This window comes from Acipenser ruthenus, chromosome 2 (assembly GCF_902713425.1).
Source record: "Acipenser ruthenus chromosome 2, fAciRut3.2 maternal haplotype, whole genome shotgun sequence".
Lineage (NCBI taxonomy): Eukaryota > Metazoa > Chordata > Actinopteri > Acipenseriformes > Acipenseridae > Acipenser > Acipenser ruthenus.
In genome coordinates this window covers 44,625,016-44,652,867 of record NC_081190.1, presented here as the reverse complement: position 1 = coordinate 44,652,867, position 27,852 = coordinate 44,625,016, and the positions used below count along the sequence as shown (strand labels likewise).

The following is a 27,852-nucleotide window of genomic DNA, read 5'->3' as shown; positions in this document are numbered from 1 at the left end:
TCTAAATATGTTTAACTGAAAAGTAACAATATGGGGAATTGGGGTGGGTTAGATATCTAAACTATTGATTGCAACAAGAATACAGGCATGTGGTCAGTTTTGACACTGAAGTTACATGAAACTAAAACATACTTAAATCCTACAAGCATGGAACAAGAAGGTGAAGTGGTTGTATTTAAGTAATAATTTACAGAAAATCTGTCCATTCCTAGTAGTTAATGGCTGCTTTGTTCATCTTGTGGCATTAACAGTAGACAAAAAGGTAATTAACCACAGTACTATACCGGCAATGGATTGATTTTAATGAGGATTCTTACTATTATCATCTGAGAATAACTGTATTTTAATAAGTGTAGATCAATAATTAATCTTGCCTCTGGAAACTTTTTTCCCCATACTGTGTATTGCTGTGATCAGTGCTGCTGCAGGAAGACTACACAGCCTTAAAAAATGTATTTTACAGTCAACATTCTTTTGAAAAAAAATGGCAACATTTCTGACAGTTGAATATAGATGAGGCTTTATAACAAAATGCAATGTAAGAATGTTTGTTAATTGGGCACTGTGTTTTCCCAAGAGCGACTGAATGATTTACAGTATAAAATACTGTAGCATTGCGTGGAAATGAAGCAGGCTCACACAGGTTTTGCAGGTTCTAGAATGCAGTGCTTTATTAAGCCGTGACTCTACACTTCACAGGTGAAGCGTGCTGCTTTACCAGCCAGTGGTACAGCATAGTGCTACTCAGACTGTGCCAAAATAACAAACTTGTAGGACTCGTGTCTCATTTTTCGTGACTCAGACTTGAGTCACGGCTGCAAAAGACTCAGACTCGACCTTGTGTGAATCGGACCCGGACTCGGACTCGAACATTTGGGGTCTGTGACTCAGAGATATTAACGACGAGTCCTCTTTTTATTTTTTATTACACAAATAATATTACAGTTACTAGGAAACCTGTGCACAATAAAAGCCCACCCAACAAAACTACAAGAGTAATGGAGACGAATATAATATTAGTGGGTACACACTGTATAGGAAGGACAGGCAGGACAAAAGAGGCGGAGGGGTAGCACTATACATCAATAATAGTCTTGAAGCCCAGGTGTTAAATCTGGAAGAAAAAAAAAACATGCAGAATCAATATTCAGAGAATAATGGACAAAAATTCAAAGGGCATGATAATAGGGGCATGCTGTAGACCGCCAAATTCAGGCACCGAGCAAAATAATCTGTTATACAATGACATTAGAAATGTGTGCAGCAAAGGAGAAGCCATATTAATGGGGGATTTCAACTTCCCCCATATAAAATGGGAAAACCCGGTGGGCAGCATGACAGACAAAATTGAAATGGTGGAAATGACAAATGACTGCTTCCTAACACAATTTGTCAAGGCACCGACTAGAGGGGAGGCATGCCTTGAGTTAGTCTTTTCAAATAATGAAGACAGAATAACTAAGACAGAGGTGAGAGAACCATTGGTAAACTCAGGCCACAGCATGGTCTCATTTGAAGTGCTTTTGACACAAAAATAGGAGGAGTGGCAAACACCGTTGCAGCAGCAAAGGCCATTAAAAATGATGACACATGACAAATGACATTTAATAGAGAAAAGTGTAAGGTACTGCAAACAGGCAATAAAAATGTGCATTATAAATATCATATGGGAGATACTGAAATTGAAGAAGGAATATATGAAAAAGGAGTTTATGTTGACTCAGAAAGTCTTCATCTAGACAATGTGGGGAAGCTATAAAAAAGATGCTCAGATATATAGTGAAAAGTGTTGAATTTAAATAAAGGGAAGTAATGTTAAAACTTTACAATGCATTAGTAAGACCTCATCTAGAATATTGTGTTCAGTTCTGGTCATCTCGCTACAAAAAGGATATTGCTGCTCTAGAAAGAGTGCAAAGAAGAGCGACCAGAATTATTCTGGGTTTAAAAGGCATGTCATATGCAGACAGGCTTAAAGATTTGAATCTATTCAGTCTAGAACAAAGAAGACTATGCAGCAATCTGATTCAAGCATTCAAAATTCTAAAAGGTATTGACAATGTCGGCCCAAGGGACTTTTTCAAGGGACAAGGACCGGGGGTCACAAATGGAGATTCGATAAAGGGGCTTTCAGAACAGAAAATAGGAGGCACTTTTTTTACACAGAGAATTGTGAGGGTCTGGAACCAACTCCCCAGTAATGTTGTTGAAGCTGACACCCTGGGATCCTTCAAGAAGCTGCTTGAGATTGAGATTCTGGGATCAATAAGCTACTAACAACCAAACTAGCAAGATGGACCGAACAACCTCCTCTCGTTTGTAAATTTTCTTATATTCGTATGTACGTATTATCCGATCACTGGTTAGCCCTGTTGTCTTTGCAGCCAATCATAGTAAGAATAAGAAATTGGAAGCGAGGTAGGTGGCAGCGTACGTCCCCCCCCCCCCCCCCACCCCCCACCCCCCCCACCCCCCCCCCAACACACTCAATTTAATTTTGAGTTTACTGAAAAAAAAACAAATGAAAAATAATAATCGTACAAGTTATAATCATTCTTTTAGAGCTCCTTAATTCATATCAGAAAGTCGCTGTGTGATTAAGTACTCTGTGTTTTGCTTCTAATCTCCACTCGTTCCCAGCACATGCCATCACTGTTTGCAAGCAACGTCAATGAATTCACCTGGCAGATATATCAGACTTAGAACAGAAGGACTGATTGATAGCAACAACAAAAAAAAGAACGACAGAATAACTTAATACCACTTAATTTACCAAAATGAAAGTGATTTATTTTGGATGCGGGAAAAACACATTAACAATACGCTGTGCAGCATCAACCTAGAAATCTGTCTGTGTGAACTTCATGTTTTTGTTCCTTTATAAACCTACACAAAGGGGAAATACCAGGGGCGGCTGTTTAACACTGTTCGCTTGCTCGCCAAACCCCCAATCTCTTATTAATGAATTGTGCTCAGGGTTGCCAACTATTTTTTACAAAAAACTCACCCACTTCTTCCTGAAAACCCGCCCAAAGCCCGGCCAATCAGGAGTGTAAGTTGTGACATCATAATCACCACTGATGTTGTTCCCCATTGTAACAAATAGCAATTACACAATTTGCAATTGTAACTTTTTGTGTTTTATGTGCTTAATTACCAGGAATCCTAGGAATCCGTTTGCTGTTTTGACAAAACATGGATTGTCTATGATGTCGGAGAATTTTTAGTTTTACACTTGCAAGAAACAAGACTTTTTTTGGTTGTTTGATAACCAAACATACAATACACCTATCATATATAATCAATACACCTATCATATATAATCAGCACAGGCAATTTCGCTTTAAAACTTTCAATTTAGTAAACATACTTGTTCAATAAAACTGCTTCTGGAGTACAGAGGTCAAGTTTAAAATGTAGCTGCAGTTTACTTCAATATCCAGTGCCTTTTTACTACTTAACAAGCTGTTTAAAGATGCTAAATACAATAAAAATCATCCCTAAATATCGGGTCAATGAGTTTGGCAATATCCATCCAGGTGACAAAGACTAACTCGAGATTAACTAATATAAACACTATTTTTGGGGTTTTATTATTAGTCCACACACACATTTGTAATGTTTAAAGTAAAATGGTATGTTTGTTTATATTATTGATTGATGGCACTCTGGTAACTTCCTTCAAATTTGAAAATGTACCTTTAAATACTTCCTGTAAAAACTAACTGTTTGTGTATCTTATAATGTGTCGCAGAGAGGCACTCAATTTTAGTCATTTATTTTAATAATTTTATTTTAATGATGTTTTTTTTATTGATAAAAATTAGGATCCTTGGTAATTACTAAACATTTACCTGAAATATGAATCAATCATTCATTCATTCCTTCTCTTTAATCAAGTAAAACCCATTTGCAGTAACGCCTGTTACCAGACTGTGCCTTTTAGAAAGTGCTACGTTTTTAGCCCAAAGTAATACTCTACCCACAATGCAATGTGCGTCATATCCACAGATATTGATGCTTGTTATTGTTACAATGTTTAGCAACAGTGATGTTAACACAAAGGGTTGTGTATCATATAGCTTTGTATTTTGCTTAAAAATATCGTTAATCCTATAAAACTATTCAAAATATAGCCAAATGTTATACCCGCACAAATGCCCAAAACTAGCCTAAAAATTAGGCACCCACCCAAAGCCATTTTTTCACGCACAAAACAAAAAATACAAGCCCAATTGGGTGTGAACCCGCCCAATCTGGCAACACTGAAATTTGCACTTCCCTTCTGGGTGATGTGTGTTTCATTCCCCCCATCTCATGTGACACTGGCACAACAGTGCCGTTCATCCAATCTGTTTAATGGACTGAAGCCAGGCTGAGCTCGCTCAGAAATACGAGCGTCCAAATCCACTGTGCACATGTGCAGTAGCAGCCAGCCGTCAGCCAGGACTGGCTGTGATTGGCTTAAAAATGCCTGGATGGAGTGCAGCCGGTTAGCGAACACGGTGATCAGGCGATCAGCGAGCATGTGCCAAGACAACAAAGGATATAAATATCACGACTTCAGCTCTTTTCCACAGTTGCCAAGTCTGCTTACAATAAGTCGCGGGTTGAAATTTGCATAAACACCCATACTCTAACATGGATTGCACTTGTTTTGAAAGGCAGTGGCGCTTTTTTTTCTCGTGAGACTTAGCAACACTGCTCTTCTCAGTCTTACATAGTGTGTTAGCTTGCAGAAAGAAACAGAAAATGTTTAAAAATTCACAAGTCTAATTATATTTGTCTAAGGTTAAGTTAATATTATTTGTCTTATTTTTTCACAGTTTTAAATGCTTCTATTTTGCGTAGTCTGTCCCATTTTCTTCCGAGGCTGCTGCCCTTCAGCAGTGCTTTAACTTAAGCTCAGTAATATCTTGCTGTGTTCGGCAATATTTTTTTTTCTTTTTTTGTTGCTAATTAAACCGACCACTACTGTCTGTTTAGTGTAATCAGTTATTAAATATACCGTACAGTATATTTGTATTAGTTTATGCCAGTTTAAAAATAATGTATAATTAATGGTAAATGTACCTCTTTAGACAATAGGAAAACACCCATCAGATCGCAATTGATTGCACATGTACCAAAATATGACACAACTTGCAATCTGACATCGTACCACTTTCTGTCATTACAAGTCAAGTTTTGGTATGCATACCACATTCTGACGATGTACAACTTCCTAACACTACACCGGCTCTATAGTCCAGATCACGGCTTCTATCAAAGTGAAAAACAACGTCCACAAACTTGAACTTGATGTTTATCTATAAACTTCAGGTACATTCAAACAGTTTTCCAATTCCAAAAGAAAAGAAAATAGTGACAGACAAGTTGAAAAAGTCACACAAATAGAATAATCTAGCTAGAAAAAATAAATAAATAAATAATTTTTTGTATTTTTATTTTTTATTATTTGTGCATTTTTCTTGTGCATTTTTCATTACAATATTATACAACTCCAGATGAAAAACCTCAGAAACTTTTTTTTCATGTAGGTTTTATCTGGAATTTAAGATGTTACTCTACTGCCCTGTCAATGTTTTATTGTAACATGGAATGATACTGTGTTTGATAATTGGTCATGCACAAAGTAAATCAACGAATAAGCAATGCTCTGTGTTTTAAATGATTATGTTAAACAAAATATATAATGTATTTAATTTAACATATTCTATGTCATCATTGAATTCTAGAGATCTAAATCCTTGGTACTCCTTGGAAATTATCACTGTAGTTTCAGTGGACTGTAAGGTGCTCATTGAAATGTTTATTGTTGTTGTTATTATTATCTCTAGGACAATCTGTTTTCATGAATTAGTAAACATGGTGAAAGATGGTAATTTGAAACGTGACAGTGAGTTTGACTAGATTTATTTACAGTGCTGCAGTGGCAGTGACAGTAGAGTGACAGAATGGCAAACTGTTAATAAAACATTTGATGACTATTAATTACTTTCCACTTAATCATCCTGCCATGAGGATCTTGTAGGGATATTGATTACTGGCAATCACATCCCACCAGGGATACTGTACTTTAACTTCTTCCAAGGAGTCAATTAGCGAGAGTGGTGCTGGGAGATCATGTGCTTTGCCTCAACAGCAGGGCAATGTTGCCAAGATGGGCAGATAAGCCATCTTAGTTAATTTAAAGACTGAAATATTCAATAGAAAATGTTCGGGGGAGCCTTTAAAGGCAGAAACCTTTTGCTGGTTTTATTTAATTAACAAAACAAAATGAATGTATTTGTACAGCTGGAAGTTTAATGCAAGTGTACTGCACCGTATGCAACACGAAGATGTTTTATTTACTGGTTATTAGATGGTGCACTGTTTAGTTTATTTTATTTTATTTCTTTTTTAATTGATGTAAGCAGCACTGTTTAATAATTTTCTTTTAAATTTGAATTAATACAACAAATTTGTAAAAGCCAATGCAGATGGAACTACTGTAGTCATACATATTTGACGACTCACACCCATAAAACCTGTTTTGCTCCAGAAATGTTGGCGATCTGTTACATTATACAAAGTATGTATTGTTAGTGGAATGTAGTTTGCAGTTTTTGTTTTTTTTTCATACATGAAAAACGCATAATAAAATCCTTGCAAATACAGTGGCTCTCAAAAGTATTCAACCCCTTGGACTTTTCCACATTTTATTGTGTTACAACATGGAATGAAAATTGATTTAATTAGGAGCTTTTGCCACTGATCAACACAAAAAAAGTCCATAATTGATAAAGTGAAAAATAAAATCTACAAATTGTTCTAAATTAAGTACAAATATAAAACAGAAAATTTTTCGCTTTTTTTGTGATCTAAAGAGCTGCAGATCAAAAAATGGTCTATTGACCTAAGTAACACCACTAACTACAAACATAAAAAACACTCTTTATAGTAAACCATCCTAAACGTCTGAAAATAGTACATTAACATGTCCACAATCACATGCCTAAATAAAACTACCAGAAGTTTTTCAATATAATACAAAAGTAAATAGTGTATACCACATGTAATTTGCCCTACAATATTATTTAATATAATTTGGAACATGTTGATCTGGGTATGAGATTGGTAATGCTCCCAGGGCTTAACTATTGAGCTGAGTTAAACCTTGGGTAGGGGAGGAGACAGGAAAGATGTAATCAAGTCAAGAGGCAAGAGACAATACAGACACTCACTGTTGTTTCTGTTTAAAACAGAAAGGCTTCCATCTTAATAGTACACTCTGCACTTACTAACCTGTACACAAACAGTACAGCCCCACCCAGGAAGGCAGACATGCAGCCACACACTAAATGTTAATACCCTTAAGAAGGAAAGTTGGCCTCTAAAAATTCACAACGTTTCCCAAAGTTCCCTCCACTTTAATATTGTGCGTTTGTGGAGTAGCCACCCATGGACCTCCTGCTGCCAGCATCGGGATGCCTGGCAGCACTATCTGCTGAATAGTTACAATGGCTATTACCAATGTAATGAATAAGTATACAATGACTTTGAGTCAAATTTCAAGTGGGGGCAATGACAAGAATGGGGTATCTTGGCAAGAGCTTATCTACTTGAGCAATTAGCAATATCTTCTCAGGTTGAAAATGGTCTATATGGATGAAAGGAAGACATATACATAGCATCTCCTTTTAGAGACAAGGTTTCGTGGCCATTAATGTTTCTTTGATGACAAGATTACTGTCCATTAGCACTAATGTTAAGGACTTTCCTAATTCTGTTACGCACATTTTTTTTTTGTGTAGTTACAGGCTGTTTTGTTCCTTTGCCTTGCAGAGCATTTTCTCTGATGAAGACCTTCTTTGTAATGAGGCTGGGAGGCTTGGCTTTCCAGACATTTCTGCTATTTGTGTTTAACAGCAACTCATGGCTAATGAAAGGTAAGAGTCTTTAGTTACAAATGTAACACGTACTGTACAAGGGTGTTACTTAAACAAGCAGGGGCTACCTGTAAGCTCTTGGACCCTTCTCAAAAATTCATAACACAAAATGAATACAGTAAAACCTGTACAATCCGGCATCGCTTAGGATCAGAAAATCTGCTGGATTTCAAAATTACTGTAAATAATTTAATACTGTACCTTTAATACTGTACCTAAAATAACTAAACGATTTAATTATTTTAATATCTCTCTCTCTCTCTCTCTCTCTCTCTCTCTCTCTCTCTCTCTCTCTCTCTATATATATATATATATATATATATATATATATATATATATAAATTACTGTACATACACATTATAATAAACTAAATAATGCCTCAGCAAAATCTTTACCACAGTAAGACTAGAAAAGAAAAATCACATTGCACAGATTTACATTGATTTTAGGCAGAAGATTGTAGAGGGTATCACGCAATTCATTTCAATAGGGATTTGGTTGGGACATAAAAATGGTGTTGATTATACAGAATGCTGGTTTATAGAGGGGCTGGATTAGACAGGTTTTACTTTACAATGACTTCCGTCTCTGCAGTCATCATTTGCTTCTAATCATATGTAACATGACGCATAGCTTTAATGCATGTACCTTGTTTGCATATCTGGTAAGAATTAGTTTTATATCTTTATAAGTAGGAAGCAAGCCTTGAAGTTGTTTGTTGCGTGGTGTGCTTGAAACGCCAGGTTTGCAGTGCATCAACAACAAAAATTAATGTAGGCATCGGTGGCTAAACTTACACATTTTTGGGATAGTTTCCAAAGATATCTACTGTAAATCGTCATAAAAAAACCCCCCAAAAAAGCAATGAAAGTTACCAAACTAAAAATAAACCTAGACATTTTATTTTGAGGCTTGTGGGTAGCTTTAAGTTTTTTTTTTTTATTTGTTTAAGAAATGTAATTGATGTTTTTCCTTTCAGCAGTAAAGAGCTTTGAGAACACCGTGTAACAATTTTTTATTTTTTTTTTGGTTCCTGGGTAGTAAGTGTTATTTCCTAATTGCTTATGCCTCAAAAGTATAGAAAATGGCTATTATTCCCCACAAACTTTGCTTTTGTGACCAGAACAGTGATATTTTGAAATGTACCTATTTTCCAGAACATTCCAGATAGATTCAGTGCTGAGTAAACTTGGAGTAACTTCTAGAACTTTCCAGTAATATAAATAGTAGTATAAATACAGGGCCTTAAGCCCACCAGTTCAGTTTAGTTCCAGCTGCCTAAGTGGATACATATCTGCATTTTTCTGAGATGGCATCAAGAGGCTGCAAGCATCCGGCAGATGCATTTTGCTATGTCTGCAGCCAATTTATCAATACAAGAGCGAAAAAGTACTCCGTGGAAGGATCTGCTAAGATGTGTGAGGCCTACAAGGCACATTTAGGCATGCCTGTCGGGGATCAAGACAAACCCTGGGCACCTCATTTCACCTGCGAGCACTGCAAAAAAACTCTGGAAGGTAAGATGGACAATTGTTGCTCGGAATTTTATGTTATAAAATTTGTTAAAATTTTTAAAATTGTAAAAGTTTTTAATTTTAAAATGTTTTATAATTTTCAATGTTATTGAAAAAATATATCATATATGAAAAATGTTGCGAGAGGTCTACGGCTGGGAGGTCATAGGAGACTTCAAAATGGTGGCATTCCAAGGCGGTTTTACCAAGTTTCCCTGCTATCTTTGCCTTTGGGACAGCAGGGACACCAAGGCGCACTACCACAGGCGGGACTGGCCACAGCGGACCGAGTTCTCTGTGGGGAGGAACAACGTGAAGTGGGAGCCACTGGTGGACCCCCGGAAGGTGCTGATGCCACCACTGCACATCAAATTGGGCCTTATGAAACAATTTGTCAGAGCTCTAGATAAGGAGTCGGGAGCCTTCAAATACCTTCAAGACTTCTTCCCTAAGCTGTCCGAGGCAAAGGTCAAAGCCGGTGTCTTCGTCGGACCACAGATAAAGAAGATCCTGGAGTGCAATGAATTCCCCAAGAAGCTCACTAGTAAGGAGAAAGCGGCTTGGAACAGCTTTGTCGCAGTGGTTCGGGGCTTCCTGGGCAATCACAAGACCGAAAACTATGTGGAGCTGGTTGAGACTCTGGTGAAGAACTACGGCACAATGGGCTGTAGGATGCCCCTCAAAGTCCATATCCTTGATGCTCATCTTGATAAATTCAAGGAGAACATGGGAGCATACTCGGAGGAGCAAGGCGAGCGCTTCCACCAGGATATACTGGACTTTGAACGCCGCTACCAAGGACAGTATAACGAGAACATGATGGGAGACTACATTTGGGGGCTGATTCGTGAAAGTGGTTTACAGTATAATCGTAAATCTCGAAAAACTACTCACTTCTAAATCTTTAGTAGTCATTTTTGTATTACTTTAGTATAAATACATGTTAATTTGGATTCATATGTTGTTTTTTTCTGACTTTATGTGAACGAAAAGACACAAATTCGTTTTCTCATTGGAAATAGGTACATTTCAAAATATCACTGTCCTGGTCACAAAAGCAAAGTTTGTGGGGAATAATAGCCATTTTCTATACTTTTGAGGCATAAGCAATTAGGAAATAACACTTACTACCCAGGAACAAAAATTGTGTTACATAGTGTAATGCAAAGGCAAGGGACATTTTCGGAGAGGGATACATCATTTTTAAGTCAATTAAACTAGCAAGAAATTATGGTTAAAAGAACTGGTAAATTACTGTTTCTATTGGCTCATTTCTACTTGTATACTATTACAATGAAAGGTATTCTTCTCAGAAGATTCAACTTTGCACTTGCTTCTAAATAGGGCCAATTGTTTCACTGCCACCTTATTTTAGCCTCTAGCCATATTTCAGACAAACCATTTGATAAAAGGTGTCTTTCACATTACACAGTGGAGCATATGTTTTTGTTCTCAAAAATACCTCGTTTTAGTAATAATTATTGCAGATTTGTTAGTTATTTTTGACAGAGTAGGATTGTGCGTGCAGACAAAGTTTGATCATGTTCTGCTCTGATGTTGCCATGCTTTGAACTGAAGAGACACATTTTGCATTCTGCATTTTTTTTTTCATTCTGATTCTGTAAACAAGTTTTTCGGATAAAGTGCTTTTATAAAAAAAGGGGGTTAAATTCTCTGGTGGTCTGGTGATCATGTTTACTCTTTTGATAGGTCATTCAGAGCATCAAATACATAGCAGACAAACAACATCAAATAGGGTTAGTGGCAAGTAGCATTCAGAACAAATACACTGTTTATTTGAACTTGAACTCGACAGACATTTAGTTTGAATCTAATGACAACTCACATGATTTTACAAATGTTTACTGGGTGTTAACCCGCAAACTGTCGTTCGTCCAGCGCTTCAAGTCTTATATCTATACAATTGTACATTTAAATTGAAAGTAGCAGCAGTCTACGAAATGCCGAAATGCAAAGTATTACAAAAAAAAATGCTCTTTAACTATAATAAACTACACAGAACAATGCTTTAAAAGTATCATTCTACTACTAAGTAGTTTAATGCTAGCTTTATACCATTAAGATAGTTGTATTGGCTTTGCCTTTGCACTTCCTACAAAATAGGAACACAAACTGTTTTAGAGTTATGATTTATACTACAGTATTATGAGAAAAGAAAGTTAGCCCAGAAATAAACCTGGCTATGACACCATGTTAAAGCAGGCTTTATAATAAAACAACAGTTCCATTGATGTCAAACATTGCTTTTCTTAGGACCTTAAGCAACAGAACCCAGAGCACAGGGCATTACCGTCTGGTTGCTGACCGATACAAATTCAACTACTGTACGATAATGTCCTGAAATGGAGCTTCCTGATTTGTGGATGAAAGTTCTGAGATTTCTAATTAACCGACAGTGCCCGTCGATGAAGGCTCTATCTCATTATTTTCTTAAAAAAAACACTTTGAAGCCTACATTTACCTTGAACTTGTAATGATTCATCGGGTACCCTTCCGCTGAGAAAAGTTTTATGAAAATAGTCCCAAAAATGTTCATTGTTGGTGTTGAAAGATGTTGTGTCTGAGCTCCAGTCGAGCTGACAGGCTGTAATTGGCTCACTCGACACAGGCAGGTACAGGATTGGTTGCTTTGGTTAATTTGGACCAATTGTGCTTTTTTTTTAGTATTTACTGTCCAATAGATGTGAACTACGCTTAAAAATGCAGAAAGTCAAAAAGAAAAAGCTAGTACTTGTGCGGATTGATTTTAAATTTGATTCACAGATGATGCGGTGACATTCCAGCAGGCATCTACTGTATATTAATGACCGCTATACCTGGAAGCTGATTGGCTGATGATACTGAATCGTTTTCTTATAGATTATAGAGATGTTCAAAAATGTGGAATGCCATAGATATTTCCGTTCTGTAGATTTGACATCAAGCTAGTTCCCATTTATAGTCTCTACTGTAATTTTAGATTTCCAACAGTCACTTGCAAAGGTTAGACAGTGGTAATGTTTTACTGTTGTACTACAATTCACTTTCATATATTTGTATCCATTAGGTGCTGCTATACTGAGTATAAGTCTACAACATTTTATAGGGGGCCTGATAACCACCCTAACATTTACTGTCATGATGCACTGCTCACAAAACGCAGATGAGCGAATACAGGTAAGATTACTGAACATCTTTGGCACTTAAAAAAAAAAATATATATATATATATATATATATATATATATATATATATATATATATATATATATCTATATTTCAACATATACTTGTATCTATAATACAGTAGTATCTGATTTTTTTTTTGTTTGTTTTTTTTTCTTCTTTTTAACTATTACATACTTGTAACACAAATGGGCTTGCTTCATGCATTCTGCACATACCATTTAGACCAATGTGTAAAACACAGTATTTTTAGTCACTCAATATGTTAGATGTTTTTACTTTTTTCCCGGAAATGGTGAACATTTCTTGGGCAATGGAGCAGAGTGCTTTTAATATTAAAGGGTTTTGTTTGATGTGCATTAATATTATATTCAGTGACAGTGGGACATAATTCAGGGCCTTTTACCAGTAGTAATAATTCATTCTGTGCTTGCAAAAAAATAGATAAAAAGCTAAGCCTAGATTTGACACAATGCACAAGCATACTCCACTATTATAGACACCTTGTGGAACAAGAGGACTATAATAAAGACTTAATGTCTTTATTACAACCATATACCATGTAAAACCTCCCGTGAATGAGGGCAGTACACCAGTGTAATGAATTACAGTAAAGACCCTAGAGAGTTCCAGGGTGAAAGCATGAATTGTCACTTCACTGACAGATCTGTAATGGGCTTTACTTCTCAAAATGGATAATTCAAAATTGTTAGGGAGTATATTACCTGTTGACAGACAGAGAATAGTTTATCTAATCATATCACACCCAATTGTGGATTGTTTTAATAGAGGAATAAACAATTGTTATGAAATAAAACTAACATGAAACATTCAATATCATGATTACAACAAGCAGATTCCCTGGAATACAGGGAATGCCACTATAGGCCATGCAGGGCTGAATAAATTATCAATCAATGTCTAAATGATTGCTCATTAGACAGTTGGCAAATGTAGATATACATTGGTGTATTTGATAATTAAATGTTAAAGGACAGTATATTCTTTGTCATGGCACACAAAGTTCAATATTGAATGATATTTGTTTGATTGAATATACTGAGGTCATCAAGTTACACTGTTGGATATATTGCAAAGAAATTTGCAGAAACTGGCTGTATGTCTGAAGATGTACCTGTATGTTGTTGGAGAGGGATGACAAAAGGATGTGACCCTGGTGAAGAAAAATCATCAGCTGGGGAAGTGACTGTATTGTGTGACCGATACTCCTCAAACATTGCACAGTCGGCTCAAAGTAGCTTGTTGTTTTGGAAGACTGGCAAGGAAGAAGTAATTTGTGAATTCAAGAAATTGTAAGGTCAGATTATTTCTAAGTATGTGATCAAGGAAATTACTTCTTGTGGACCTATGAGACAAAATTCAACTGCCAGGTATCCCAGTATATGGTTTTTGTGTGGAGTAGGCCCTCAATGCATGAAAGGCACTATGAAGAATGTGGTTGTGTCTCAATTTTTGGTAAGTTCCATTTTATTGAAGGAAAAACAAATTAACCAATTTACTTGAATATTCTCAAGAAAATCCTTACTATTTAAATGCCACAGATAAATGACCTCAAGCACACCAGCAAAGTGGAATACTAGCACATCAGATTTCAGGACAGTAGGACCAGTTTGCCTGTTCCCTTCTCATTCAACAAAGAGCATCCTGTTGGCTTGAAGTAGCCTTTTGAAATATAAAACTGAATTCTACAGTTTACTAAACATTTAGTTGGACAAAAGTTATTGCATTTCTTGCTCTTATTATATTACTTGTATTGTAACACTTGAAATGTATTTGCTTACGATTGTAAGTCGCCCTGGATAAGGGCGTCTGCTAAGAAATAATTTAATATCATCTACTTGAAGACCAGTAGGACTATTAACTTTACGTCTTCATCTTTATCAACTATGTGATGTTATACACTCACTGGCCGTCTAATATCCTACTGCTTTTTGTCGCAGTGCCTGGAGTTGCATGGACTTGTATAGAGGTTTGTAGCCCTTTCCTCCAGAAATACAAGTAACTAGGCCAATGACGTAGGGTAGTGATTGCTGCCATTAAAGCAGTGACCAAGTTCATCTTAAAAAGATGATTGAATCGTTCTTGGGGGAGGGGGAATACAGTCGTGTATCATATCATAACTTCTGTGACCTACTTTGTAGTATGGAAGCTTGGAAACTATAAAACATATTTGACCTTCTGAAATACATTCATAAGCAGCTTGGTATACTGTATGTGGAAACAAAAACCCCAAACTCCCCAATTGTGATGACCATCAATTTATAGTTGGGAATTATAAAAAAAATAGCTGGTGGAATACTTGCCTTCCCTTTCATAGAAGACACAAGTTGGTCCATAGGTTGTGGACCTTTTTTACCCATATCAAAACATTTGCTATTTTTAAATTGTTATAACACAAAAGATAATGACAAATACATTATTTTTTTTTGGTCATCGCGTAACACAACCTTTTCCATTTTTTTGTGACCGCGAGGATTAGCTGCCAGCATCTAATCATAGCCACGACCTGTTAGATTAGTGATGTGCAAACTTTTTATATGCCGCCCCCCACCCCTTACTAAGCATACATTTTGTTGCACCCCTCGCCAACCCCCCCCCCCTCTCGCTGACACACATTAAAACATTAGAACTTAACTTCATATTTTAACAGGTGTTTGTTTTCTGGTTTAATTTAGCTAAATACATAAATGTTAACAAACATATTCTTCCAAGTTTTGAAAACTGTACTTTAAGATATAATTTATAATGTTGAAAATCGCGTATCGTAAATTCAACATTTAAATCAGTCTATAAATCATTTTTTAAACTTGGCGAGTCAACATTTAGCTGACACGTTAAATCCGGGTTTCTAACAAATAAATCAGTGAATTAAAATATTGTTTTTACACTTGGCGAGCCAAAATTTAGCTAACATTTCTAACAAATATATCACTGAAATATATATATATATATTTTTTTACATTTGGCAATTCAACATCTACCTAACGGATACATCTGAAAAACATTAGCGTTCAGCAATTAAATCTGAAAAAATAAATCTGGGTTTTCACAAAATAAATATCTATTTTGCCAGCTAAATGAGCCCCGGCCCATTGAAGTGTTTGATTTGGCACTGTATGCTGCAGAGATGCCCTTACACTCAGAGAGCCAATGTCTCTGCTTCCCCGCCTCCTCTGCTTACTACAATGCCAAAAAAATGTACACATCAAAACATTTAAGAATGTGCTGTTAACACTTATGTATTAAGCTAAATCAGAACTTTTTGGTTAAATCTCAGAAAAAAATACATGATTTACATTAAATCAAGGAAAAACACTGTTAAAATATTTGTTCTTTATTTTTTTTTTACACTTGGCCGCCCCATACATGGACGCTGCCATTTCAGCTCTGTTCATTGCAGTTTGACTGACACTCACCAGTTCAAACATCATTTCTCCGGTTCCACAAGTCCTAGAGTGATCAACAGCTCATTTGAAAGATGATAACTTGACTAATTAGCTGTCATTTATGTATTTATTTAAAATGTTCTCTCCTTTAAAAACATTTTTAAAACTTTTTATAGAACTGCCTCTTTAGTTTGAGTTGCACCCCTCTTACCGCCCCACACTACGCGCACCACTGTGTTAGATTACAAATCCTGTCTCTTGATCATGTCTAAATGTTATACAACATGAGTCTCTACTAAAGGTATATAATGCCTGTTTACAACATTAAACTTTATGGTAGAAGAGATATTTCACAAATTGATCTGGGAAGCTCAGACCTTAGTCAATAGTCAATAGTGTGTCTCCAGGGCCGGTGCAAGGATTTTTGCCGCCCCAGGCAAACAAAATTTTGCCGCCTATTGCAATGAACGCACGCACACACACTAAGGGTGTGCCCTGTACCCTTATAATACACAAACACTAAACAAGACACACAAGACAAACACAATGTCCAGTGTCGTGGAAATTCTAATAAAGGAAGAGAGACTGCGAGTTCCAAACACACAGGCCTTTATTTCTTAAGTTTGCAAACTGAGAACACTCTCAGCACACAGGGTGCTAGATAATCATCGAGCAGTGTTCCAACATACAGAGTTAGATCAGTTTCTTATATACCTTAAAACTGTCAGCAAGGCAGAGGGTTAGCCAATGATGATTCAGGTATTAGCATATAAGACAAAACTTATAACTATGCATACGTGGCATAAAACTAAGCAAGCAGATAAAAAGGATGGGTGGTTTGGGTATACGTGTAAAAAGACACGTCTGGCTCATCCTTCTATCTCACAGCCGCAGCTGCAGTGTAGGCATCTTGCGGTTCCTTGTAACAAACTATCTTAGGCAAAGCATACAAGGTTATGTGAGCAAGGTTATGGGAGTACAAAATGCCAGTACATTATGTCGAGTCAGTTCTATTTTCTGTAACATTTCTATTACATCAGGATGATGGTATCACCAGGGTCCTTACAATATATATCAAAGTATAAACAAATTATTGTACACCAGATATATATATGTGTGGTTAACATTTTAGGACCTCACTATGGGCCTATGGCAGGATACCTTCAGAATGAGACAGAGACCCCATTCACACTTGCGATTTAAGGGCTGCCTTTTCTCATATGTGAACGCTCCAAAAAAGAAATGGCAGCCCAGGGCCGGCTTAGGTTTAGGCCACCATTTCGATGTGGCCCAGGGCCTGCAATCCGGGACCAGGGCCAGACTTTACATATACATGAACACAAAGCAGACTTAGGGCCACCTTTCTGTATCACATTATCAATTTAATTATGTAGCTCAGTAGCAGGAATCATAGGAATCAGTTTGCTATGGAATAATGCAAATTTTCTATGATAACAAGGAAAAACGTAGATTTTCTATGATGTCAAAGATTTTTTTTTGTTTTACATTTGGGGAGCTGCAAAAAACAAGCAAGGCTTTTTTTGTTTGTTTGACAATAACCAAATCAGTACACATTATTTCCCTTTCAAGTCGAAGACGACCACCAACATTAAGTATGGGATATAATACTGAGCTCTCTATATCAGAGCTGCCGAAGACCCCTTCCTGTGATGACGCACTCGGTCCCGCCTACCGAGGGTATAAAACCGTCACTCACCGGAAGATCTCCCTCTTTTTCCTTCTCAAGATGGTAAGGTAAGACCTCTGTGTCTAGAACTGAGCGTGTTGATAGGAAGAGCTCTCGAGTCCATTCGGGTCTGTTGTAGTTCCTAGCATTCGTGCTGAAAGCTGGCTTGCCGCTTTCCCGGAATCAACGACTCTGAAAAAGACCGAGTTTTTTGTCTTTCTGTCTTTCAGCGGGCCCTAGTAGTACCTAGCCTTCCTCGGGGCTAGGTACTACCGTATCCCCGTCCGAGTGGAGTCGCCGGCCGAACCTGACCGCTGCGGTGAGTCGGTTCATGTGCGTTCGGTGTGCTCTCTCTCCTTTACTTCCTTCTTATAAACTGTAATTTTTGCTTGACAAAAACTTCACCCACTGCGGCTTCGGCTTCGGCCTCTGTCCCCCCTGGTACACCCTTCGCGCTGACCAGGTGTGTGTGTTGACCACTTTACGTAGCGTCCTCTCCGGTGCTGCGGTACCGCGGCGCACGCATAGCATGATTCTCTTGGCACAGGCTGCGTATTATCCGACGCCAGCGTAGGAGCTTTACGCACACGGTACTTGGTCACAGTACGCAGTGTACGTAGAATAGTATTCACAGCGCATACAACGCGCAGGTGTTCATTGCTCTTTTCCAAAAAGTTACGCACAGAGCGCAGTGTACGCAGTTCCGCTCCCGCTGCGCAAGGCGTCTGGAACATTCGAGGATGAGCAGTGCTGTGCACGTTGCTCGCATTGCGTAGGCACTGAGCTGCTAGCGCATACCTCGTGGTGCTGCACGGTATAGTGCAGGCCTAGTCTGTTGTGCATCGTTTTAAAAATAAATAAATAAATAAAAATAAAAAAAACAATGCTGATTATGAACAGACCCATGCCGGGGTTCCATGCCTGTACGGCTTGTAACGCCAGTATCCCACAAGAGGATAACCATACCAGTGCGCACGGAGCTCAGCTCAAGCGCTGCACTCAGTGTACATATTACATGGTGCAGGCGTAGTTGGTTGTACATTAGTGCCCATACGCTGTGTAGTACACGGTGCACTTGTGCCCATGGTACCCGGCGCAGGGTAGGCGATGTTAATGGCCTTAGCTGTAGCGGTAGCGAAATTTACACTGTGTTAGTACCTGTGGGTCAAACGCAGTGAAAGCAGTACTTAGTGCTATGCACAAGCCAGACGTCCTGTCTCAGGACTCTGCCTAGCATCTCGAATGCAGTACACAGTGCGCTTGGGACCCACGGGATATTGCGTAAGCACTGCTCAACCGGGCACATAGCTCACGGTGCTGCACAGTATCTGTGAAAACAGGATATTCGGAGCGCACGGGGCTCAGCATACCTTGCTGTAACGCTAGTGAGTGGACTCGCTATGTTAACACTTACCAGTGTTCAATGTAGTGCGAGCAGTGCCTCAGTGCTAATGCACAGAGTCAGCACCATATCGGGGTCCTTCCCTGTACGGCCTGCAACGCATCATACGCATCAGGACATATGGTGCTCGGTAGGCAGGTGCTTAGTACATCAGGTGACTGATATTTTTATCCACACAGCTTCTGTGGTGTGTGTGTGCATTGTTTCTTACTGCCCGGCAGTTAGCAATAAATAATAAGCTGATTCTTCCACTGGGACCCAGCTCTGCTGTGTCCCACGGTTGAGTTGAATCCACTGGCTTGTTTCAGCCCGACCTACTCGGCGCGCTTGGTCACCCGCCTGGCATGGTGAATGTGTTTCTCCCATAGCTGAATGGCTGGGTTACTGCCTTTGCAGTTAAGAAATAACAGGTTGCAGCTCCTTGAGCCTGTGCTCCACCCTGGCATACGCTATGCACTGCCACGTTATTATTATTATCCGCGTTGTGTGACTGCACGCGGTCCAGAACCAGGTTATCGCCGCTCTGCACCATGGTGCAGCACCGTGCGCTCCCCTGTACTGCTCTCCTGGTTGCCTACCGCAGCCACTCGAGTCTGGGTATCCACCCCGGTGTATGCTTTGCGCTACCCCAGGTTGTGTTGACTTCACGGGGTTAAGGCTGGGCTCCCCCAGTCGGCGCCCTCGGGGTTTAGATGCTCCATGCCTCAGTGCTTAGCACCACAGCATGTGACTAACACCTGCACTCGGTGCCCCGATGCTTCGGTGTACCAGTACTGTATTCTACCTCACTCAGTGTCCTCGGTGCTTCAGTACACAGCTGAGCTGTACGCGGCGCTGGGCCTGGCCAGGCAGCAGGCTCAAGCCCTTGCTGTGGCCCTAGCTCAGCCAATAGCGCCGGTCCTGGAGCTGACCCCGCCTGCACCGGTGGTTGCCCCGGATGTTATGTGCTGGCATCTGCCGTACTCGGCAGGCTGTCTGGCCGGGCAAATGGTTTATCACACTAGACTGAAAGAGCGCAGATTCCACGTTGCTATTCGTCTAGTGCACATGAAGTATCTCCGCTTCGCCTTACAGGGGAGCGTCCTGAGTTTTCTGTGCTGTGGTTCAACCTCTCCTTAGCCCCTGCACGTTTCAAAGTGCATGGATGCCATCCTAGCTCCCTTGCGGCTGCAAGTGATCATGGTGATGAATTAGCTGAACGACTGGTTGATCTGCCCAGTCGCAGGAAGGAGCAGTGGCCCACACAGTGCAAGCCTACCTGTCGGACGACAGAGTGGCTGCCATTTGCAACTGTCTGGCCCTGTTCAGCAAGGGTTCACAGTATAATTGGTGTTGTGTTAAAAACTATTGGGTCTGATGGCCTCAGCTTCATCACCCACCCAACTGGGGTTACTCCACAAGCGCCCGATCCAAGTGTGGCTCAGTGCCTTAGGCCGCACCCCAAGCGCTACAGACACCGTCAGCTGACCGTGTCTCGCTTAGGCTGGGAAGCCCTACGCTGGTGGAAGCAAGCCTCTCTTCTGAGCAAAGGCGCAAGCATAGGAGTGATACACAACTGTCAATTGGTGATGATAGACGCACCCAACTCTGTTGGGGGGCCGGTCTGGGCAGGTGGAGGAGTTTGCGGACCCTGGTCGGATCGCTGTATATAATGCGTGGGAACTGAGAGCAGCCCACGAGTGGTCCAAAGCGTTTTTTGTACGCTTTCCCGCCTATACCGCTGCTCCCTGCTTTCCTAGGAAAAGTGGGGTTAGAGAAAGCATCAGTTCTCCAGGTGGCCAAGAGAATGTGGTTTTCGACCCTGTGCCAGCTGTTACATAGCCAGCCCTGGGAGATTCCACTTCGTTGGATCTCCTCAGTCAGGCGGAAGGCTCTCTTTGGCACCCGGAGCCACGCAGGTTCCAGCTATGGGTCTGGCCCCTGTAAGGGACTGCTGGCTAGCCCTAGGGCTATCGGACGCAGTTGTGGGTACCATGCAGAGCGCTAGGGCGGACTCCACTAGGTTTTTTGTATACCTATAAGTGGAAGTATTTTCAAGCTTGGTGTCTGGCTAGAAACCATGACCCCATCACTTGACCTAGGCCAGTCATATTGCAGTTCCTGCAGGAACTGCTTGGTGCTGGACAGTCACCTTCCACCTTGCAGGTGTATTCAGCGGCTATCTCTTTTTGCCATGCCCCCGTAGATTCTATGTCTCCGGGTGCACATTTTTGGCTACGCATTTCCTTAAAGTCGCACGATGATTATGCCCTCCTCGGAGGACTGTTCTCCCCGAATGGAGCCTTAATATTGTGCTAGAGGCTCTCACGAAGGCCCGTTTGAGCCCTTAAACTCCATTGAGCTGAAGTATTTGTCTATGAAGACAGCCTTCCTCTTAGTTATCACCTCATATATATATATATATCGTCACAAAACTATATACAACTATATACAATCATCAGTGGTTACAAATGGCAGTGACATTTACTGTCAGCTCTACAATCACAATATTTATGATAAATGGATTCTACCACCAAGCATGAGCTTAGAGTTACAAAATAACAATTGATACAGCTACGCAGGTTACTTCAAACACATCATATTTTCATTGTACCTTATTTGTACAGGACCGTATTGCGTTTCTTAACTACTATAATATAAGTTTAGTGATGATATAATTGTGCACAGCACTACTTATTTCTATAGGCAGATCCTTTACTTAAGAATGAACTTTAAATAATTAAAGAATCTTTACCGATGTGTTATCAAACTGCTCTAATTTCAGTGCCTGGTCACCGATGAAGCGATCTCTTTTCCTTGTTGTGTCAAGGCAATAATAAACCAGGGGTAAATCAAATATTTTGTTCTGTGCCTTCAAGCAGTGTTGCCAATTTAATGAATTTCTCGGCAAATCTAGTGACTTTAAGGGCTGACTTGGCGAGATTTGTTGTCAAAAGCAACTAGCTACAAATCTAACGTTTTCCAGGACAGTCATCAGAGAATTTCAGAGACATAAAATCAGTAAAACGTTTTGATTATCCTGTATTAGCAACGTCCTTTTATAAGAATAATTGTCGGGGTAATTAAATGAAATCCAATAATGCCCCGCCCCATTTGAATACGCAAGGAACTTCAATGCGTCCTTTGCTTAGCAACGGGCCCAACAACCACGAGCCTGTTCCCAGGGGAGACCAGATTTCGTGTGACACCGCACCGGCATGATCACCCCGCCCTCACCCCTAGCGTTCCTGTATTTCCAGATTTAGGACTACACCACTGCTCATGATATGGTTCAGTAACATCAGCAATACATTTTGCAGAACAAGAAACAGTGATCCAAGATGTTGAACATTTTACGATTAAATAAATGTGAAGTATAAAATGTAATTATGTACCGTTTTTGCCGCCCCCTTCAATTTGCCACCCTAGGCGGCCGCCTGTTCTGCCTATATGGTTATGCCGGCCCTGTGTGTCTCCACAAAGTGTTAGAAATCTCTGCTATGATCTATAGTGATCCGTTCTCTCTCTCCCTGCACTTCTCAGTGTCACCTATGAGTTTATGTAATACTATTGGATAAAGACTGTTTTTAGACATGCAGCTTAGATAAATACATTTAGTCATTGAAGTACAGTATAGTTGTTGAAGTACAGTATATATACAGCTGGTCCTACACTAATAATATGGGAAGGACACATTTTGAAGGGACAAAAAATTACTAAGTCACTTTCCTGCTGCAAGTCCCTCCTGACTACTTCCGCTGCTTAACTGTCATGTACGTCTCAAATGTTTGGGTCCCAAAGAATTGTATGTAGCTCACAGGATGTATTATGAGGACCACTGCATTAGTGATATTGTTTGTGAACTGTAGTCAGGTAGAAAGTATGATAGAGTGAAATCTACTGTAAAAATATCACACTGCTGACTAATTAAATAAGAAACTGTGTAATGAACATTAGATCAGGCATTTAAGGCATTTTTGATAAATTTTTGATTAAGCTGAGTAATAATATATTTTATTTACTTGATCATGTATATGTTTGTTTCCTTAATGAGTTGGATGGTTTGTCTAAATCCTCATTAGTACTCCTTAAGAAAATCCAAAACAATGCAATGAGCTTAGCTGGAAAAGCACATATTCCACCACACATTGGCTTCTTTCATTTACCTGTGCACTCACTAATTTTCAGTTATATAGTACATCTTGGTACCCTTTTTCATCAGACAGTATTCACCTGGGGACTCGACTTAGATTGTTGGTAACAGAACATATGCCTTGATGAGATCAATGCCCCTTGAAATCATAACCAAAACTCTCTCCACAGATAACATGTAATTCTTCTCATATACAGGTTAACAGGTGTTATAGTTAAATAAACCTTTCCTCTTAATACAAGTTCTGGGAACTGGAAGTCAGTCAAGTTGTGTTGCAAAGTTGATAGTGGGCCTAATGTTTTTACCTGTTCGCACCAGTGCAATATTTTTTGACAAGGACAGAAAAAACAATTAACTGGTTCTACCTAAAACCAAGATGTTTCTTGTTAGTGTAGTGTTCCGCATTTTTGGTTTTTATCTTTAGAAGAATTTCCCGGGAATTTATATTAAAATAGGGATAAAATCGGTCAAAATAGTTTTTAATTGACAAATTCTCAGTATACACACTTTACACGTGGAATATGATGCATAGCATTTCTTATTTCTAATTAAGTTTAATGTCCCTGGCATATATGATGAATCTGTGCAAGTCGAGGCCACATTTTCCCATGTTAGCTGGTACTTTGCGAATGTTTGGGAATTGGCTGTGCTGACGGAAATAGTATCTACAGAAGGTATGAACGTGACATCAGCACAAAACAAGCCAGGTTTATGCCTTGAAATCATAAAAAGAAAAGAAAATTGACAAACCTGGACAGTCCAAGCCATCGGGACGGGAGAAGCATCAAAAATCACACTGGACATTTCCATCAATGCGTTGCATAAGTTAATCAACTAAAGCATCATAATTTTCTGTCCAATATTTACGATTTAAGATTGTTGGCGTTAGGCAGTGTTTTAGCTGATAGACAGTACTGTCGCACGAAGTCACCTATACACACCTCTCTGCAATAAACAGTGGCTGTCCAGCAAAGCACAGAGCTCTGACAAACTCATTAACACAGTCATTCTGCGTTCTCTTTTATTAAAGCGTGTGTAAAAGCCGCGTAAATGGATTGCTTGTCGCTGTTCACTTTCTTGTTTCAGTTTAACTGAATCTACAGAAAATATTTCATATATTGGCTCTGCTCTCATGTTAACAAACACAATCCTTTTATAAAACCTGGGATTGTCTTCCTGTTCTTTTTTCTGTGCTCCTCTTAACACCTCTGAAATGATGTTCACTCTATGGGGGGCAGAGGTTCTAACTGAATATAATTTAGTTTAAAATATGCTGGCATTACTTTTTGCCTGTAAATTGTTTCCAAAGTTTACTCAGGAAATATACAGAAAAACAGTGGATACAGATGACTTATGAAAAAGAATGTTTGCAACATGATGCTGATAACATTGTTAGCTTATCATTTTATCTGTGGGTTATTTCATGCACTATATTCATTTATTAATGCATACATTATCTCATTTCTCATTTGTAGGCTACCCACTACAGTTTCCTGGCAACCTTGGAAGTGATGGGAAAGCTCACATTCAGTGCCCTTGCCGGCTGGATTGTAGACTGGATTGGATTCCCTGCCAGTTTCTTTCTCTTTATAATTCTCTCCACTGCAGCTGTAGTGCATGTCTTTAAAGCACAAGTAACTGGAAGGTGACTGGACACCCAATTGCAATGTTAATGTTCTCCTTTTGTTTTCCTAAAATATTTCATATTGAGAATACATGTAAAACATTAGTATCATGTTTTATCACACCAATATCTTCAGCAGCTTATAACAATTATTTATATTTCTTTTAAATTGTAAAACAGAAAATGGGTAATATTTGTTTATAAAACTAATATAACATGTTCCGCTGGTATCTGCTCACCCAGTTCATTTTCACAGATGTGTTCCTTGGGGGGATTGGCAGTTATTGTTTTATTTTTAGCAGCCGTTTTCAGACCATTTTCAGACAGAAGAATAGAGCCTGATGACTCCTGTATTGCACTGAGTTCTGCACTAGACATTTGATTTGCTTGACCAGATAGTTAATAATAAAATACTGTACGGTGCAGGTCTTATTATCATGTTTTGTATAATCATATGTTGGTGCGGTGTTTCACTTTCAATGCAGTGGTAAAATGTGGTTTTGTCCAGTTGATGAGGAACCCCAGCAGAATAAATTAAAAGGACCCCAGAGTTGGGTCTTCTCAAGACTGCTTCTGTCAACCTTATTTTTTTCTTCTTCTGCTCCATCTCAGTTAATCACTTCTTTTGGTCCTAATTACAAATGAACAAGTTGATGGACTGAAATACCATGTTGTATGTGTGTAGAGGTGGGGTTGTACACTAATGGAAATCATTATAGTAGTATTGTACACAAGCTGTTACAGAACACACATAGTACTGTAATCTATTTTGAATGCTGTGGCTATGGGGTTTTCAGTGGTTCACAGACTACAAGGCAGGAAAGTATATTTGACCATAGGTAACCCAGAAACACTTTTTTTTTTTTCCCTTTAGAACACGTGACATATAATAATAATAATAATAATAATTTCTTTCTTAGCAGACGCCCTTATCCAGGGCGACTTACAAGATATCACATTATTTTTACATACAATTACCCATTTATACAGTTGGGTTTTTACTGGAGCAATCTAGGTAAAGTACCTTGCTCAAGGGTACAGCAGCAGTGTCCCCACCGGGGATTGAACCCACAACCCTCCGGTCAAGAGTCCAGAGCCCTAACCACTACTCCACACTGCTGACATATAGCTAGCTTCTTGATTTGGTCCTTGTGTACGTCTTTTTACTGTCATACAACTGCAGGGTTTGTACACGTGAAAACAATTATTCTGGTTTACTACCTGGCAATGTCCATATCTTTGCCTATGAGGAGATTTTAAGCAGACTACAACTTAATAATGGACCCCATATCACCTACATATTTTTATTATTATTATTATTATTATTATTATTATTATTATTATTATTATTATTATTATTATTATTTCTATTGCTTCAGCCATTAATTTTGTTGTTATTATTATTATTATTATTATTATTATTATTATTATTATTATTATTATTATTTGAATGCATACAAATACATTAATCACATTTGTGATTATTGGGGCACTGATTGCAGCAGCATTGGTGTTTATTTGAGAATGGATGGCCTCAGTCTTCATATTCTGCTTGTGCAAGTTGTTTTTGCAGTTAATTGTCGATTTAAAATCCATTCTGAATATGTTTTGTCTGACCTAGATTAACATTAGCACAACTTCTTGTGAACTTCATTATATCAAGGGACTCTTTCCAAGTCTGCATAAACACAGCTGTGTTGTATGCAAAGGGTGTTGATGGGGTTCTACTGTACATAACTGAAATGTATTTGTACAATATACCACAGCTCCTGAGTAATGCTATCTATTTATACAATATACTGTTTTTGGTTTGGTATGAAAATACCCTGCTGTTTTGTTAGTGGAATATTGCCTGTAAGTCATGGAATAAAACAGCATTGGCTGGTTTGATAAATTGACGGTGCGCATTCAGGAACCTGCTGTTACTTGAAGATCTCCAAAAGCTCCATGGCAGGTTATATCAGCAGGCAGTCAACTTACTGAACAATGTTATACTAAGCATGTGTTAGCATTCCCCAGATATACTGTTACTCCTGTGCGAATGTGGATGCAAGACTTGGCCGTTAGTTAAAGTGGGAACTCAGTTGCTTTGATAATCCACAAAAGCAAGCAAACCCATATCTTATTTAAAAATGCAGAATCATGTTAAGTTAGAAAAGAAATAATCAATGGCATTTTGTTGGCAATCAATGGCAGTCATATTTGGTTTCTCTTGTTAGAGTATTAAGAATGTGGCTTGTTAATCTTTGATACAATTAAAAGGATTATTGAGTGTTTTGACAGTGCCTGGAGGTGTTGGTGTCAGTTTTTAGCTTGCATTGTGAGCTAACCTGTAAAATGGTCTGTTAGGAAATTATATTTATGGGAACTTTTGAACAAAGGTGCTGAGTGACTTGAGTGCAGAGGCATTAGATGTCTGTTTGTTTCCTCTCTGATATTTAGAGCTTTGTTTGTCAGCAGCATAAGAAATATTGGCAACTCTCCAACCCAGATTGATTTCTGAATTATCTCTTCCCCCTTTCTTGTTCTTTTCTTTGGGGTTTTTCTTTGTCATTTTGGATCACTATCCAGTGCTTGTGTTTTTAAAATGTAAATTCCTCTTGGCTAGTTTAAAGGAGGTGTACGTTGTATAGATCGGGGGGTTGGTCATCTCACATTGGCCAGTTACCACCTATATCCCATTAGTTACTATTCACCTTTAACACCAGCTTTGCAATAGACATTTAATGATATTATCTGAGGTGTGGCCAACAAACTAAACAACATTTGTGAGTTCATGAGCATAGTAGCTAAGTAAAGGGAACAGAAGTGTTGGGCATCCACTGACCAAAAATCTCAGAGAAAATATCTAGTAATCTATGTGTTCATGCTGTTTGTGCTGTTCACATTGTGTACATAATGTTTATTCAAAAACCTCTTCCTGGCTTTTTAGAGAAGAGAGCACTGTGCCTGTGCTGTTATTATTATGA

At 38.8% G+C, this 27,852-nt stretch overlaps 1 protein-coding gene across 4 annotated transcripts in view; it reads left to right on the top strand.

Moving 5' to 3' along the window:
- mfsd3 (major facilitator superfamily domain containing 3) overlaps window positions 1-25,450 on the top strand; it is a 50,188-nt gene extending 24,738 nt beyond the window's left edge. For 2 of the 4 annotated variants that reach the window (XM_034014432.3, XM_034014435.3), the window contains 3 exons: window positions 7,828-7,931; window positions 12,514-12,623; window positions 24,735-25,450. In XM_034014432.3, the coding sequence (XP_033870323.3) occupies window positions 7,828-7,931; window positions 12,514-12,623; window positions 24,735-24,908 (388 nt within the window). In that variant the 3' untranslated portion in view covers window positions 24,909-25,450. Of the gene's footprint in view, window positions 1-7,827; window positions 7,932-12,513; window positions 12,624-24,734 lie in introns of those variants that run through there. The other 2 variants (XM_058996378.1, XR_009308170.1) reach the window with 2 other exon arrangements.
- Window positions 25,451-27,852: the final 2,402 nt, after the last annotated feature.